The 18,233-nt window shown below is 30.8% G+C and overlaps 1 protein-coding gene across 1 annotated transcript; it reads left to right on the top strand.

Annotated features, from left to right (window-relative positions):
- The first annotated feature begins 3,270 nt into the window (after positions 1–3,270).
- Positions 3,271–17,223, top strand: LOC110994545 (mutS protein homolog 4). The gene is made up of 17 exons (XM_045628005.1): positions 3,271–3,590; positions 4,572–4,720; positions 5,703–5,771; positions 6,272–6,420; positions 6,625–6,886; positions 7,499–7,729; positions 8,630–8,856; positions 11,087–11,416; positions 12,100–12,196; positions 12,748–12,848; positions 13,543–13,659; positions 14,030–14,131; positions 14,321–14,434; positions 14,625–14,695; positions 15,297–15,434; positions 15,747–15,942; positions 16,093–17,223. The coding sequence occupies exons 1-17, from the start codon at positions 3,550–3,552 to the stop codon at positions 16,903–16,905; spliced, it is 3,207 nt and encodes a 1,068-aa protein (XP_045483961.1). The 5' UTR covers positions 3,271–3,549; the 3' UTR covers positions 16,906–17,223.
- The last annotated feature ends 1,010 nt before the right edge of the window (positions 17,224–18,233 follow it).

Genomic DNA, 18,233 nt, shown 5'->3' with positions numbered 1-18,233 from the left:
CATTTGCGTCGAATGAAAATCGCCTTATCTTTTTTGCGGCCGATGTTAATGGCACTGATTATTCTTGTTTTGTAAAAACAATTTCAAAGTTACAGACAACCCTTACCAACAGATACATGTACAAAATAATTTGGGAATTGTAAATGGAGGCTTGTCAAAAGTTACTAAATAAATTTAAGCTTAATTTAGTTATGTTAGTAATCTTATAGTATAATTAAGATGTCACCTTGATATTTTACACATATGTATTATAGCTGATTTTCAATACAAACCAATATAACCTTGCATATAACTATGATATTTTGGTATATGATAAATAATAAAATAAGATATTGTCTTTTAAAAACTTATTATTATTTATCTATTTTCCAGCAAAAATGTATTTTCTACTAATATACAACACAGGATAACCATATATATTATGCTTAAAAATATATAGTTACTGTGATGCAATAATTGTGATAATAATGGTTCCTTAGCATGCAAAATTAAATTACATGTCCTATAGAATACTAAGGCATTTTAAGATTTTTTGTACATTCTATTATTATTTAATAATAAAATTTACATAATACAACTTCACAACAAGGTTATTATTGTGATCATGCAGAGACTTCATGATTTAGTCGCTAAGTCTGATAAGAACTATTCATTGCATAATTGCTGAATTAACTAAAAACTTATACAAGAAAAAAATTCATTAGTATTAGTTATTATATTTAGGATCTATGTTATATATACATATAGTAAATGTTAATCAACAAGAGTTATTTTTTTTAATTATGTCATGTAACTATAAATGAAAAGTGAGATTAGAATAAGAAACAAATATATTTTTTAATAAAGCCATACAGTTACAATATTATTGATCAGTTACAATATTATTGATCAGTTTCAATGAAATAGTTATACAGTTTGCTTATTCATAAACATCTATAATTATGATGTTATAAATGTGGTAGATATGCTAGTTTTACCATTGTTAAATGCATTGTAGATTAAATTTAAAGTCTTGTTTGATAAATGGACAATCCAACACAATATAAATAGCAGTAAGTTATCAAACAACAAAAAGCTTCAGCTTTATAGTATTAGCATATAATGTGTATAAAAGTTAGTAGGTATTGAATTCAGACACTCAATTGGCCATAACCTGTAATAAGACAGACAGATGAATTGACCCTAAATCCTAATACTGGGAATAAACTACACAACATATATTCATACCTACCAATCATACAGAATTTCTTAAAAATTTGTAAAGCCGTTTTGGACTAGTGAAATTTTTTTGTGTTCTCATATTATCATATTATGTAGTGGAATAATAAATAAAAATAAATAAAATATGTATTTTGAATTTTACTGGCTACTTATTAGTTTATAGTTTAATACTATTTGAAAATTAATTATTTTTTATAATTTATAAATATTGAATAACAATGATATTGAGATGGTTAAGGTCAATTATTATGCAACTCATCATGCTGTCGCATTTTTTAGTTCATAGAGCAACACAAAGATAATACAATGATATTGTATATTTTTCATTACTTGTATTAACCATGCCATCTTACAGTGTTTTATAATATTTACTATAAATAAATAATTCATGAGTTTAAACTGCAGTTAAATATAACATTTTTCTGATTACAATGGTTTATTTTGTATATTTACAACTATAACAATAAGAACAAGCCAAAGATATCAATAAACCATAATAAATTGGTAAGATAATATTATTGTGCCAATTCATTGAAACTAGTAATAGCCAGATATGATTGACTGACACTGTCTATATGAAATTAGAAGGATTGTTTGAATAATAAGCCAGTTTATATGTAATATCTTCTTTTTATATAGGTATCTATTTAAATGTATACGGAACATATTATTCTTATTGATAGAAATGTATTATAAATGCCTTATTATTATATAATATATTAAAAAGTATTGTAATGATGTATTTGACAATACTTATTCAATAATTATACTTCTTACTTTTTTAAGAGGATATCCTGGTGTAGGAATTACGCTCGTAATTTACTAGTTGTGTTATATATTTAATAGCACCAATGTTTACGGTCGCGGGCACTTACAGGTATAAAAACATTTTAAAACTAACGCTGACTCATTGCACACTAACAAATTAGAATTAATTATACTAGCTAACCTTGGAACACACACCCTACTATACCACATTTTACCTTTTGAAAATAATAAATAATCTTACATAAATAGCGCCATCATCCTTGCCTTATTTTTGTAACAAACATTGCCGTTATAAATTTCTAAACCTGTTAAAAAATGTCAATAAACAATTTTTTTTTAAACCAGCCAGTTGTGTCAATTTTTTTCAATTTATCCATAATGGGAACCAGTTGTGTCAGCTGTGTTTGATTGTTGACACTTTTATACATTATACAACAATGACTGATTCATTGTTCATAACAATACAAAATTATAATAGTATATATATTATGTACTTATATTATACTAAATTTATCTGATACTTTTCCAAATTCCGCTCCAATTTCAAATCCAATAAAATAAATCTAACAACACACTTCCTAACTTTTTTGCATGGCTGACGTACAAACCGTGCAGGCCAAGAAAGGAAAAAAAAACATTGAGCGAGACTCATGAGAATTTAGAACCAAATAAAGCCGAGTGTGTCGACTGTCGCCTACGAAAAATCGGATTTGAAGGTTGAGGACTATGAAACATCTATACAATAACAAATTTTTGGTCAATTGATTCTATCATTCTGAATTTTTTGTTATCATGCCCGAAGTCGCTAAAATTATAAAGACACGGTGTACTTCTAACTTTTACTTCAATTCTAAATTAAACAAGATTGCATTGAGGTGTAAATTAATAAAAAAATTGAAAAATTAAATGTTTATATTTGATTTGTAAAATGAATGATGTATAAATCATTTTCGCACCCAAGTCCCACCAAACTACCACCATATGGGATAGACCACAGAACACTTCTAGCTAGAGCTTCTAAGTCTTTAATAGAGAATAGAAGTGACATAGACTGCTTTCTTTCGGCATATTGCGCGGGAAAGGGCCTGTAAAAATATTAAATGCTCGCCATTTGCTAGCTTTTGTTTTAACAAAAATTATTTATAAAGATTAATTACTACAACTTATATAACTACAATTATTAATTACAACTAAGGATTGTAGTAAAATGAATGTTGTGAAGAGAGAAACGTTTAATAAGAAATCGAAACAAAAAGTAAAACACGATTTTGTTCGAAGAGATGCTGCTTTAGGTAAAAACAATGGTTTAAACATTGAAATAGCAATAATAATAACATATTATAATAATATATTATAGTAATAGTTATTAATTGTCTAAGTACATTTATAATAAACTATAAACTTAACTTAACTTTTTTTTAAATTATATTGTATTAAGGAATACGAGGTGCTATAACTAAACTGCCGCTGCGGAGCAATCCGATTTTGGGTCGGGCTACTGCTAATGTGCCGAGATATCAATTTTATAAAGATTTTTGGGAAAGAAAAAGGACATTTCCTATGGGTCCGCCATCAGGTCCTCCTCCAAATGTAAAGAGAAGGTATGTATTTTTACAGAATCATTTCTATTTAGGTACTGACGGTTTTAAATAACGTGCGTTATGTCATACGGTATTCTACTGTGGGGTGCTGTTTCAGAGGCTCAATCCATATTTGTTCTGCAGAAGCGGGCTGTTCGGGGTATTTGTTGTTTCTACCAGTGTAAAATTAATCAATAAAGCTTTTTTTTAAACTTGACCAATACTTAAATTATCCTAATCCTTGTGATTGATATGTCTCAAAACTTAGCTATTAAAAAGGGTGGCGGAAAGTTTCTTGCCAGTTCTTCATGCCCGCTCTACGCCCTGGACTTGCGAACTGGTAGTAACTGTAAAATACAATTAATTTAACTTCTTTTTTGACGTTCATAAGTGTACTTGTTTACCTAGATAGGTAAATATATTATGAATTTGAGTTAATAAGTCTAATAAGAGAAAGTATCCCTTATACTGTAGGTATATAAAAAACTATTATATGAAACGTCATGGACTGTCCAAGACAAAACGAATATTACATATTACAGCGAAACTAGTTCCCGAGATTAACCAAACATATGAAGAATCTTTATTTGCTTATTCGTAACAAAATTTATCACCTATATAATAACGAGATAATTTTCCTTATACGATAATTCATGCTGACAAATTTTAAGTAATACAAAAGATAAGTTAAACGTGCTTCAATCGCGTGCGCCTAGATAATATTATGTTAATAATACCAATGGTTCCTTGGCAAGTATTATTATCAACTGCGTTATAACTATTTTTAAGAATGTGTAAATTACGTACTTTTGCGTACTGTTTCTGCTCTATATTCGATGTACTCTCCACCAGTACAAATATTATACTGGTTTCCTCTTTCCTTTTAATGTGTGATGTTTAAGAAAAAGTAAGGGTTATTCAGATTCGAGACAGGCGCAATAGTAACTTCCAATACGATGCCGTAGACGTTTTTATATACAGTTAACAAAATTGTCTTTACAGACTAATAACGTCAAATTCCAAGCTAGACTCATCAACGAGCTCCAAAGCACCGCGAGTGTTAGCGAATGATTCAAGTGCTATGGACTCACTCTTATCCACTCCAAAGAATCGTCCAACAGCAATACGATATATTAGTAGCAGCAGTCGGGGTAAGTTTTAAATAACCTGCCGCCACACTGCAAATTAATGAGTTGCAGTACGTCGCATGTACTCTAGATGAGAATAAACCGATACCGCTTAGGCTTCTTTAAGACAATTCATTCCTATCTTTTTGACATAATGTGTTTACTCTGTGATTAAAAAAAAACATGAGTCGGGGGCTTAGTCAAGATGCCATAACGGTAGTGTAGTTTGACACGAACTGTCATTTTCATACAAATTTAGTTTTCGACTTTCTACATACACTACTGTTACGTCTGTCACTTTTCTCTATGCCCCCTGGTTCAAACTAACTATTTAGAAACTACTATACCGGGAATCAAAGCGTTATATTGAATAAATCATTTTTGTAGCTATTAGTAATATGACCGTTGTCACATACGAAAACATAGTAGTAGGTACTTAGACTTAGCTTACTCCAAAGTTTACTTTATTATTACACTGGGCAAGGTCATGCATGTATAAATACAAACAGAATTAAACAAATGCAAAATATTATTGCGATAAGATAGTAAAAGACACAATGAATTAATAAAAAATATTTTATCCTCAGATTATATTATTGGTAACTTACTTATCTGATGGCTATTTATTTTTCGCATATTTCACATTTGTTATATAGTTAGTATAGTTTATTTTTAGTATAGTTTGACAGTTTTTATGAGTAAATTCGTTGCCTGATTGAATTTTTAACACTTGCTATCAGATTTTCTATTTTTAATTATCTTATTATTTTAATAGCTATTTTATGTTTGTTACATCCTAGTTCAATTGGTATGAAAATTTCCTTACATTAAAAGTACAAGTATTATTTATAATCTAGGTTCATATAAACAGTGAAAAGTTACTGCTTGGATTTTTAAAATATTTTATACAAAAACTTTGAATAGTTCTTAGAAACTTACATGACAGTGTTATTAACACAAAAACAACCTTCATTTACCAAAAGTATTAATTGAAGATAATATATAGGAGTCTTCAGTGGAAATCGGTCTGCAAGATCCGCCAGTACATCTATGGTAGAAGCCAGTGTTATACTAGGTATGTATTTTCAAAAGCGATTATAATCTACAGTATATCTATTGCATAGTTTTTCTTCAAATATCACATCTACTTAATTTCAAATGCAAATAAGTGAATGAAGGTATTTCATTATATTTCGAATATTAAATATCCTACAAATTACTTAAAATTCATAAAAAGAATGACTGTTTATGCATTCTAAAAATCTCTTCCAGATGTACTTTGACGCTGACATACTTTAATAGAGTATAAGAATAACATCGTCCGTAAAATTTGTATTCTAAAAGGAATTATATATAAGCACGTTCTGTCACATGACCATATCCATACAAATTCGTTTTGCGTTAGTGGTCACGCCTGTCGCTAAGTGGCTTTGTCACAAGCCCTAGACTTTAAAGCAACGCGCATTGATTATCGTTTTCAGGGTTATATCACTGCTACGACATGGAGAGACTATTTTTTCTGAAAACACTAAAAAATAAGATTATTTAAACCACAGATTTGTTATGTCATTGCAGCAATATCCGAAGGTCGTGGTAAGGCTCGCGGTGAGATAGGTATGGCCGCGGTGGACCTACGACACCCACACTTAGTACTTTGCCAATTCAGTGACACATTATTGTATACGCACACATTGACAAAGATAAATTACTTCAATCCTATTGAGGTAATTAAATATTTACGCCATTCTTTATTTAAAATTTGACCTCATATAATATTTTAATGACAATTGACAATGCTTTTAATGTCATAATAGCGTCACTGGTTTTATTGTGTAAATATTTAATCCAATTGAGTTACAGTAGAACCTGTTTAGTACTAGACAATGGCATATACTCTATACAGGATACCACGTTTAACTCTATTACAGATTATAGTACCGCATACATTTTGCGAAGGGGCCCAGCCTAACCAGCTTTATCAGCTGATCAAAGACCAATATCCATTGATAACTGTCACGGCAGTGCAAAGAAGGCATTACAATGATTCCAATGGACGTCAACAAATACAATCTCTGTGTGCGCCGCAATATAGTGCGGTTTATCTTCAAGTGCTTCATAAGTATGGAATTTTATCAGTATGCCAAAAATCTCCGTCGCACAATTTGTCACGTTTTCTTCAATGTGTAGCAAAATAAACATAATAAGACAATAAAAATATAGCTATCTTTTTTCGTATGTAACAAATAAATGAGGCTTGTATTGCTTGCTATTTAACTTAATATCTACTGTTCAATTATGCTCTTAGGGCAATTTCATATTAATGCATCGGCTTATAAATAAGAAAATGAGTTTATTTAGTACTACAATTATTACTTACAAACCGCCTGCAAGTATAGTGCCACATACTTTTCTTGGCCGGTTAAGAGCGTTGCTGTCATAGATATGAGTATTACCAGTAAAAATATTAACCATTATAAGGGTAATAATTTGTGTCTTCATCTTCATAAAATTCTACACCAGTGTCTAGAAAATCGAGTCATAGTTCTAGGCTTAAAAAGACGTGATTCAAACTTAGGAATAACTAGGATATGTTTTGTACCTATTAATATAATATCTTTTAAAATACTATCAGAAACGTTCGATAATTAAAACTTTCCTCTGGTAATAAATATTGCAAGGAAGATAAATACGTTTTGTTGGATTTTTATTCGATGTTGGTAGATAGAATTATGTATTGTACGCATTAAGAAATTACAATGTCAGTCTGACATTTCAAAATGGCGACGGTAATACAAATTTCAGACTTGGCCAAGATAAATATGTGGCTCTGTATCTCGTGTGTCAGTGACACGCCAGCAGGTTTGCTTCTTGTCCAAGAAATACTTCCTCTTAGTATTCGACATTGTTTCAGGTTCTATGCGTTAACAGCAGCCGCGGCTGTACTTAAATACGTAGAATATATCCAATGCATAGTTTTTGCTAGGGAATCATTAAAAGTAGCATATCATTCCTCGGAGGACACCATGATGATCGGTAATTTTTTTATCTCTATACAACTTCAACACATGTTTTGTGTTATCAAAAAAAAATTGTATTTTTAAACGCAAGTTTTATGGATATGGATGGTATTGCCGATAAGTTTATCAAATGTAAAACACCTTATTCACGCGTGACGCACGTAAATTAGATGAATATTATATTAATATTTATTAGCATTACACTATTTTTTCTCGAAAATAACGTTGTAAATAGTCAGTGGCGGATTTACCAGCAGGCTGGGGCCTAGGGCGGAAAATTGGGAACCGAATGTTTGGTGCTACCTCACAGAAATCTAAAATATTTCTGCATGACGGTTTTCTGATGCTTCACAGATAGACCCTCTGCATCAAATTTTTCCGTTGACCTCTAATTTCAATATTCTACCAATAAGCGATCTCTGCGGCGTCAGCTTACAATTTGTACGAGTGAAAAGAGCGAAATTGCGGAAAATGTGTTTTCCTCTTAGCAACTCATACATAATATTTTTCTCACAACTACATAGTTGGAGACTGCGGACTAGTATAATTTTGTGCTCAAAAATCAGATCCAAAAACTATACGTACAATTTCAATAATTTTTTTTCATAAATATTGTAAAATTATTCTTTGATACGGCAATTGTAGATGCAAAGGCGGCAAAGCCTTCACAACTTGAAAATTGTAAAACTGCCACTGTAAATAGGTATTAAATCCTTTGAATAATCGCTTGATAGATTATATAAAAGATGATATAAAAAAAACAGGAAAGATTCAAAGATGGAACATAAAAATAGGCTTCGTCTATTAAACAAATATATGAAAAAGTAATGTAAATGTAAAAATATTCCATGAATATACGTAAAGGGATTTAAATTCTAAATTCCGCGAAATTGGCCCAGGATTAAAATTTTTTTAGATGTTGGCACCGCAACTCAGCTGGAACTTGTCCAACCATTGCTACCATCAGCTGGGCCCACTTGTTGTCTTCTTGGTGTACTAGGCCCCACATATACCGTGGGCGGTATTAGGGCATTGCGAGCGGGTATTCTGCAACCTTCGTGTAAGAAAGAGTTTATTGAAGCAAGGCTAGATGCGGTGCAAGAGCTGATGGAGAATGATTCGGGCATAATGACAAGTTTGCAAGTAATTGCTATTAAATTTACTGTTTGTAAATTGTCCTGTCATTTAATATTTATTAGGTAACCTTATCAGAGACGTCATGAGGACTACGATAAGTAATGTTTTTATTTAGTCAACAATTATTTATAATTTATTTCAAACACACAATATTGTTATACAGCTATTGCAATATTGTTAAGGTGAGTGGGGGGTTTTTTGATGAGATTGGCAGAGTTGTGTTTGAACCTCGTGTACAATAAATATTAACTTGTACTAATTAATGGATTTGATTAGTAAAGAGCAAAAACTATACGTATAGTATCAATAACATATTGTTGAATCAGTTCCAAAGCATAGAAAAAAAAATAAACAGGGTAAAGATAAAAACTTTTTTTCTAAAATCGTCAAAATTAATGTAAGATGTCTTCAACGGTTTTAAGACCATAGCTTTTAGCGTCTTGAGAACTTTGACTTTAGGGAAAAAAATACCGTTATTAAAAGATAAAAAACGATAACGATAAATAAAGATACGACTAATAGTTTTTTTATGTATATATCTATCTTTCCCCAACGGGGAACGACAAAATTTTGCCATCGCAGTTTTAAGCAATTCACGAATCTCGATGTAGCACGAAATGATTTCCGGACGTAGTTACGAGGCATTGTTACTGAATAAAACAATTGCAAATATTAAATAATGAAAATTATTACATGATTTTGTTTTTTTTATTTTTTAGATATTAATATTGCCAATTTCTGGTATGGGTACCATTTAATAGCAAAACTAGGATGGACAAGATCTTAAAATATTTAACATATTTTACTTATCATTTCATATTCCGTAATGTACCTATACATAATCCCGTGGAAGTATCAATCAGGTCCGTTGCCAATTTCCTGTTAACAGTATGACACTTGGGAACCGAGTAAGATTGAAACTTTTGTATATATTGATCTTAACCGCAACTATTTTGTAATTAAAGTTACAGTATACAGGGTAAGATTAAATCACTGTTTTACTGTATTTGTGGTCTTACCTCATTTTTTATCTTACCCCCCACTTACCCTATTTCAAAATTGTAATATATATTATATATATATATATATGTATTTAGCTTATTTTATTTATTTAACGATCACAAATGTTTATATTAACATTCCACATACGGTGTTACCGTATTATTTTGTTATCAATTCATAACAACGTACTCTATAAGTACATATTATTATTGGTTTTTACGTTTTACTTTTGCGTTTGTATTTTTGTATACTTGCATATAATCAAACACAATTGTTTTCTTTAGATTTTAAATTTAGATTTTGATTTTAAATTTTTTTTTAAATTTATGTAATAGTGTATCTATTACATAAATTTAAAAAAAATCTATTAAAATAATCTCTCTCGTATTAGGATATTATAAAGAAGCTATCTGAAATAGATAGAATCTTATTACTATGCATCGAAAGTCCAAATCAGCAAATGGACAAATTTGGTGAGGCACAGCTAAATCAAACACTGCTCCTTAAAACTACGATGGATGTTGTTCCCAATTTAGTGATTGCGTTATTGCCTGCAGAAAGCGGCCGTTTGAGGAAGATCAAAATGGTAATCATGAATCCTGACTATGAGATATATATCTGACCTGATCTGTCTGTAGTCTTTGAATGTCTGTGGTGTAGCGAAGCGTATATTATTCTATTAAAGTAAAAATTTGTATTTTTGTAACCCCTAGTTAATACGTGAGAACTAGGTAGTAATGAATAGATATACATTGTGGTGATAACACGATAGAATGGAGATCGGGTACTAATTTTTCAAAATAAAAACGAACGAATATGTTTTTGAAATTTTCACCCTTCCTGATACGGTTTAGAGAAATTATTGTACAATTAAAAAATATGAATTATTAATAAATTGAATCACACTTAGTTAAATGTATTGTATAGTTTTTGTTTGTTTGTAAATCTTTTTGTAGTAAAATGTATGATGTATTCCATCTTTGGCTATATTTTCAGTGTTTAAGTTTGTAATTATAAAATATTACGAAATAAATAGAATAAAACAAATCGGTGGCGTTACTACGATTTTTTTATGTTTCATGGTCATTTGTTAATCTAATAGGCAAGTAGTGATCAGCCTCCTGTGCCTGACACGCCGTCTAAATATTCGGTCTTAGGCAAGCCGGTTGCCTTACAATGTTTTCCTTCAACAATTACAGTAAATTTATAACAGTCTGGTTTTATCGTAACATAGGACTTCGAAAATCCGCATTACAAAGAAATAGCGGACAGAATACGAAGCATTCTGCTAGACGACGCACACCTAGAAAAGGGTGCCATGGGAAGTCTACAAAGATGCTTCGCGATAAAGCCAGAAATAAATGGCCTTCTAGATGTGGCAAGAAGAACATACTCCGAATTAATTGATGATATACAAAAAATCGTTGAACAACTAAGTGAGACTTATGATCTACCAATTCGGTTGACTCAAAATGTTATGAAAGGCTTTCATATCGCAATGCCTGTGTCTCCTAAAAATCGTAGAAGTTTCAATGTTGCTGATTTGCCATCAATTTTTATACAGGTATATTTAATATATAAAACACAAATATGAAGTATTTACAATTATATACAGAAATAATAGTTAAAAATAGATAATTAAATAACTTAAATAATTATTTGGTAGCATTTCCTCTCTATATAGGTAATACTTATTCCTTTATTCTCAGCCGGGTTTTTGTCCCACACTCTTGATAAAAGACCTGTTAAAAGCTTGTCTGTTAAAAGACATTTCTTTTGGTTAATTTGACAATGGAGTAATCTGGTATACTTGCCCGATGACAGCGTTTCTAATTAACTAAAAAAATAATTAAAAAAAGAGAGTAGGTACTTATGTACACGTGTTAGAAGTTATACTTCTTTGGCGTATGCAAAATAATCACTAAAATGCAGTAGAATTAACGATAAATATTAAAATTAATCAAAAAGATTTTATTTTAATAAATAAATTATTAGTAAATACTATATACGTCGTACTTATGTGATATTGATTTAAAAACACAAAATATAAAAATACTAGAATATACAACTTGAACATAGTTATCGACTTCCATACCACCTAGACCTAACATTACGATGTCGAATTTAGGTGTTGGCGTGCGGGCGCATCGTAAGAATTCACTCTCATCATTTTTCTCCATCGCGCCAAAGAAGTATAATTTCAAAAATATTACGCCGTGTTCATACGTAGTATAATTTTGTTTGTAGGTACATTTCAACGGAGCTAGTGTAAGTATGACGACAGAGGAACTGGTAGTTCTCGACCATCAGGCAAAAGAGGCTCTTAATGAAATACAAAAAATGAGTAATATGTAAATATTCCACGTTTTTTACTAAAATATTGAGCTAAAAGCCTTCTAGTACATATACCTACAACCTTTATTATAGGTACATATATACACATGTTGAGCTAATTAAGAAAAGGAAAGGTTTTCAATACGAAGTATTTTTTTATCAAAATTATTTGCATAGACATACTATTAACGTACGTACGTAACGTAGTCCCCATGAGTAATTTTAAGTTATATATTATGCCATTTATATGAGACTAGCGGCTTCGCAGTGGTGAGATTTATTAAAAAACATTGGAGATTTTGATATGCTTTTTTAATATTGTGGAACACATTTTTCAGTCATCAATAGTTTTCGCAGCGCATGCGATGAAAAATATTTTATAGACATTTTTACACCTTGGGTAACATTATTGTAGTTTTAGTAGGTATCTTAATTTTTTCTTGTAATTAAAATATAGGCAACATTTATCGGTGATAAAGTAGTATAAATGGTGAATTTCCTCTTAATAATATTAGTATAGATATGGCTCCTACTAAAGTAACAAATTTTTAATCTGTAGAGTTATTACTGCATTACTAAAAGACCTAAGACCATTCATGGCTAGTCTTTACAAGCTTTGTGAAATCGTTGCCGAGTTGGATATCTTAATTGCATTGGCGCAGGTAACTCACTTTTTAATAAAAACTAAAGCAATCTAGTAGGCTACTTGGCAGTATGAAAATGTAAAGTGTTATTGATAGTAATCTTTAAGAAGCGTTTTGGAAATCTCATTTTTACACGTCAGTCACGTGACACAAAACTGTGACAGATTACTCTAACCGACGACGTGTCTAAGCCTAATATTGTCTTGAATAAACTAAAAGTGACTGACGTAAAAAAGGGGTTTCCAATTTAGCGAATTTCGTAGGATTTTAATCGAAATATAATATATTTGTTTGCGTAAGTTATTAACGAAGATCAACACTTAAAGAAATGGCGTTTATCTATAAACATAATGTTATGTCATGATGAACATGATGTCTAGAGAAACGTTTGGGGGATTAAGATATGATGTTTTTTTACTTTAAATTCCATTTGTATAGGTTCTAGTAATTGTATAGAATCACTAAAGTTTTAAAGATCACCCATTTGAACTAAAGTACCTACTCAACTGTATCTTTTCATCGCACATTTAATTATTGTATTACGTATAAATGTGTAAGACCTATATGTATTAAATTTATTGTAGTATAAATATATATTTGGAACTAATTCTGAAAACCTATATGAAGTTCGCATTCCAATACGTAAAATTTTCTCTTTCTTAACATTGAACCATTTGCACACATAAAGTTAACACGTCTAAACTTATTTCAGATTAGTTCAGTAGGCTCATATATACGACCAGAATTCAGTGATTATTTGGATATAAGGAATAGTGTACACCCACTATTAGACTATAATAGCCAAGTGATGCCGGTTCCTAATGATGTTGTTAGTATTTTTTAAATCTATTTAGGTGACTTGGTTAATCATAACAACGTGCTATTAATAATTAATCTGAAGGGATAGATGAGTGGTCAGTCAGAGCTAGACAGATTCACTACTAAAATCTTGTACCTTGTAGGACACCTTAAATGGCCCCTGGCATTGAGAGTGTCCATGGGCGGCGGTATCACTTAACGTAAGGTGAGCCTCCTGCCCGTTTGCCCCCTGTTCTATAAAAAAAATACATTGATATTATATAAGGATCTCACCCTATTACTCGTATTACAAGTGTCTCTGAAATTGACTACAAATCTAATAAGAAAACTGAACATATTTCCAAATATCAAATATTTCTAACAAAAAGAAATATTTTTAGTTCGCAAGCCCCGAATACAATTTCAGGATCATAACAGGACCTAACATGGGTGGAAAGACTATTTATATCAAGCAGATTGCGATTATGCAAGTCATGTCACAAGTAATATATCTCTTATATATTTCGATTTTCATTAACATAGCAAACATTTTATAAATACATATACTTTTCAAAACGTAAGTAAAATATCATTTTTTAATGATATTTAACAAGCATTATGTTTATTCTCTATAAATTGTTTTATGTGTGTTGTCTTAAACATAACTTATTTATGTTTAGCTTTTTTTACAGTTGGGTTGTTACATACCAGCAACAAATGCAGTTTTGAGACTTTGCGATCGTATTTTCTCTAGGATTGGATTTAATGATAGCGTAGAGTTAAATGCTTCTACATATGTGATTGAAGTAATGTATTAAATATTATATAATTATAGTTTATTTTATTAGAACGTAACTTCAATATAAATAGTCTTTATTGCTAAAATATTAAAATTACCGATTTTGAAACGAAAAAAATGTGTAACATTTAAATTTTTGATGATGTTTGCGTGTGCGCGTCATATTTTGTTTTTTTCATTAAAAACATTTATTTTAGATGAAAGAAATTCAACACATACTTAAAGGTATTACGCGATCGAGTTTAGTCATCATAGACGAATTATGCAGGTTAGTATTAATGACACAAAACTAATGAAAGAAGAATTCATGCCGTAGACATGAAAGTATTAAGATGTATGTATGGTGTGAAATTGGGTGATAAGATATGCAAGTGCTATAATATATGAACAGTGTGGTGTAAGAGTCGTAATGGCAAAGGTACAAAAGTGAATGCTTAAATAGGTTGACTATGTATAAATAATAAGAAGCTACTTAGGGGCCGTTCAAGTATTACGAAAACTGATTTATCTACAATTTTTTCTGGCATTTTACCACAGGCGTTATAGAATTTAAAGGCAGTTATAATTGTCTATGACAAAGCAAAGTAAGCGTGATTAATTAAACGGAACGACGGATCGTGTCCTGTGACTGGTTGGACTATGACTGATTTAGTTAAGCGGATAAGTCTCTGCTGTTACCGCATCCCGCATAAGGCGACTGTTGGTGGCACTTTGGGGTTTTAGTGGGAATGCACAATGGCGAATCCCACATAACCCTTCTGCACCAAGCAGTCGCGCCGCGGAAGGGTATGCGGGGTTTCCCCAAGTAAAAAAAACATACTGATTTAGTTGAAGCGCTTTATTTTCTTTTTATTTTTGTTATATTTTAGGGGCACATGTATAGAAGAAGGGGCAAGTATAGCATGGGCTATTTGCGAAGAACTTATACTAAGCGAAGCTTTTACATTTTTTACTACACATTTTCTGTACCTAACACGACTTGAAGATTTGTACTTCAATGTAGTGAAGTAAGTTTATTTTTTTCTAGCACGGATTAAATAATACTGGTTTATACATAGATATGAAACATCTATTACTAACATTTATGTATTTAAATAAAAACTATCTATGGGTTTCGATTCGAGTAATTTACACGGGAAGTTAAATAAAAAATATTTATTACCATACAATAATTTACATGACAGATGTATATAGAATAGTATTCAATGAAACTATGATATTAGATATTTCAATTAAAGAAAGATATTAAATTGTTTGGCAACAAACATACACATATAAACCAAATATTATGTGATTATTAAAGATAAATTTGCTTTTAGTCGTCACACGGCAGTTGCAGAAGAGACTGTTGGAACGGAAAATACTCAAAAAAGACTTGTTTATCAACACAAAATAGAAGCTGGTGTCACTAAGATAGGCCATTATGGTTTAGCCTTAGCTGAGAAAACCAGTTTACCAGAACAAACTATAAATTTAGCTAAGGAATTAGCAGAATTAATCGCAAGTCGGAGAAAGGTAGATTTTATAACTTTAAGAATTGGGAATAAAGATATTTTATCCAAATGTGTGTCATCGGCGGTGCTTTACCAATAGAAAGATAACACGTTTTCCTAGATAACTTAAATAAAATTACTATATTAATTGTTTTTAATTTATTAATTTTAGCCACAAAAACATTCACTGCATGCTAAGAGCGATGATCGCTGTTTGTATGAAATTAATGCGAGGATAGCACAGGAGTTAAGAATAAACCAAAGTTCTGCTAATATTAAAAATATTCTAGAGAAATTTAAATCCGATAACCCTCACATTATAGATAATCTGCGCGAAGAAAATAGTAAAAGTACGTCGTACAGCAAGGGGCAAACAACTACAAATACCAATAATAATTTTTCTGAAAGCAATATATTCAACGATACAACAACGCGGACCGACTGTAATTTGATGAAAAATCTTAGTACAGAAGTGACAAAGACAAATGATGCAGAGGAACAAATACATGATTTTGGAAATAGATACACTGCAGTAAAGTCATCCAAAGAATTACTAAACCCTTTTTTGAGTTCGAATAATTTAGAGTCGGACAACATTTCTGAAATTGCAATGGAACATAGCCAAACCCAAGATAATATAAAATTTAGTAATGAAACAAATAATGCAAAAGATAATTTTGAGAATAGTAATAGCGATCCAAAAACAATTGAAAACAGTTATTCCGCTTTGGATAATACTAATCCAAACAATAGTTTCGATCCCACAGATAATAATGGAATTAGTAAAGATGATGATAGCGATTCGGAAATTGCAATAGCTTTAACTCAAGTAATTCCGGAAAATTCCGGTTCACAAAGTAGCGACATCTTGTCGTCCGAGGAAGAATTATTCATGGAAACTGTAAATGAAATAAAAGAATCTATGAACAATATAGATTTAGAAAGGTGTATTCTAACACCGCCTGATGGTTTCCGAGATGACTAAATGTAAGACTTTCGTTTCGAAGAAGTCGATGAAATACAACAATATATGTTAGTTCATCCATTTAATTCAATATCTTATGCGAAATATATACTATTGCCAAACGAAATACATTATATCATAGATTTTTTGCCTGTACCTATAGTTAAAAGTTTCACTAGACAACTCAATAAGTAACGAAATCACGTATCTCTAGGTATTACACAAATATTAGTTTTTATTCGAAACAATCTTTAATTTATTCGCATGATTAAATGGTACATCAGAAAAATATAAACATATCGTCAATAATTGATTAGCTAATATGATATCAACCCCGAATAATCATTATACATACATATATAAATATAGCTACATATTGACATCGAATACATGAAAATTTGATAATATGAGGTGTTTTATTTTATTTTAAGCATACCTTTAATGGCGTTTTTATACAGCTTATAAAAAAAAGCGAATTAAAAAAAAATGACCGAGTACTTTTTAACATTCAGGAATAAATTCAAGTCTTTGTGGCCAAGAAAAGCAAGGGCCTTCCATTCTTTTTGTAGTTGCATACAGCATAACATCTATAAATTTTTTAAAGAACCATTTAAGTGGAGAGATTCTCGCACGATTTGGTGCGAGATATCGTACGAGACAGTCACCAGCAATAATCGCAATCGCATTAGCGTATCAAAATGTAAAAAACATACAGGCATCTTCACCCATATGACATTTTTTTATATTCATACAACTATCGTACAAATCGGTTTGAAGGGTTATGAGTGCGAGATTTTTCATTTGAGTTTCAGTTTAGTGATTACTAGGGTATTGTTATCAAAAATGACTCAATAATCCTTTTAATTTTGCGCTGCCAATAATATTAAGTTCATTACAAGTGTTTGTGGAACACGGAAAATGATAATTATAAAAACCGAGAATTGCAGATCTTAATACATTACGAGAGAAGGATTACAATAATGATAGAAAGTAAAATAATATTTCGGGACTAGAGCTTGGAGACGTGCCTAAATTGCCTTGGTACAATTCTTTGGACTCATTTTTAAGAAAATCCTAAGAATTTCGTTTAAAGGTAAATAAAATAAGGTAAAATACCCTCATGCACTCATAATAGCAACTGCCAGTTTCTACTATGAGGGCAGTGCAGTGCAGTTAAAACTTCGAAATTCAAATAATATGATTATTGCTCTTGAAATTGTTTACACGGATTTTCGAATTTTCCACTGCGAGGCAATTGTCACCAAAGTGGAAGAGCAAGAGGTGAATATTTAGACAAAGAAACTTTTTTATATTCTTTCTATAATCTTACGACGAATGTTACTACTTCG

This window comes from Pieris rapae, chromosome 4 (genome assembly GCF_905147795.1).
Source record: "Pieris rapae chromosome 4, ilPieRapa1.1, whole genome shotgun sequence".
Taxonomy (NCBI): Eukaryota; Metazoa; Arthropoda; class Insecta; order Lepidoptera; family Pieridae; genus Pieris; species Pieris rapae.
This window is presented reverse-complemented; position numbering and strand designations above follow the sequence as displayed.

Excerpts from the sequence above, each read along its gene's own strand:
- LOC110994545 (XM_045628005.1), top strand. The coding sequence starts at position 3,550 with ATGGGTCCGCCATCAGGTCCTCCTCCAAATGTAAAGAGAAG. Across the intron at positions 5,772-6,271 it reads AGAAGCCAGTGTTATACTAG|CAATATCCGAAGGTCGTGGT; the intron begins GTATGTATTTTC and ends ATGTCATTGCAG. Across the intron at positions 11,417-12,099 it reads TGCCATCAATTTTTATACAG|GTACATTTCAACGGAGCTAG; the intron begins GTATATTTAATA and ends TTTTGTTTGTAG.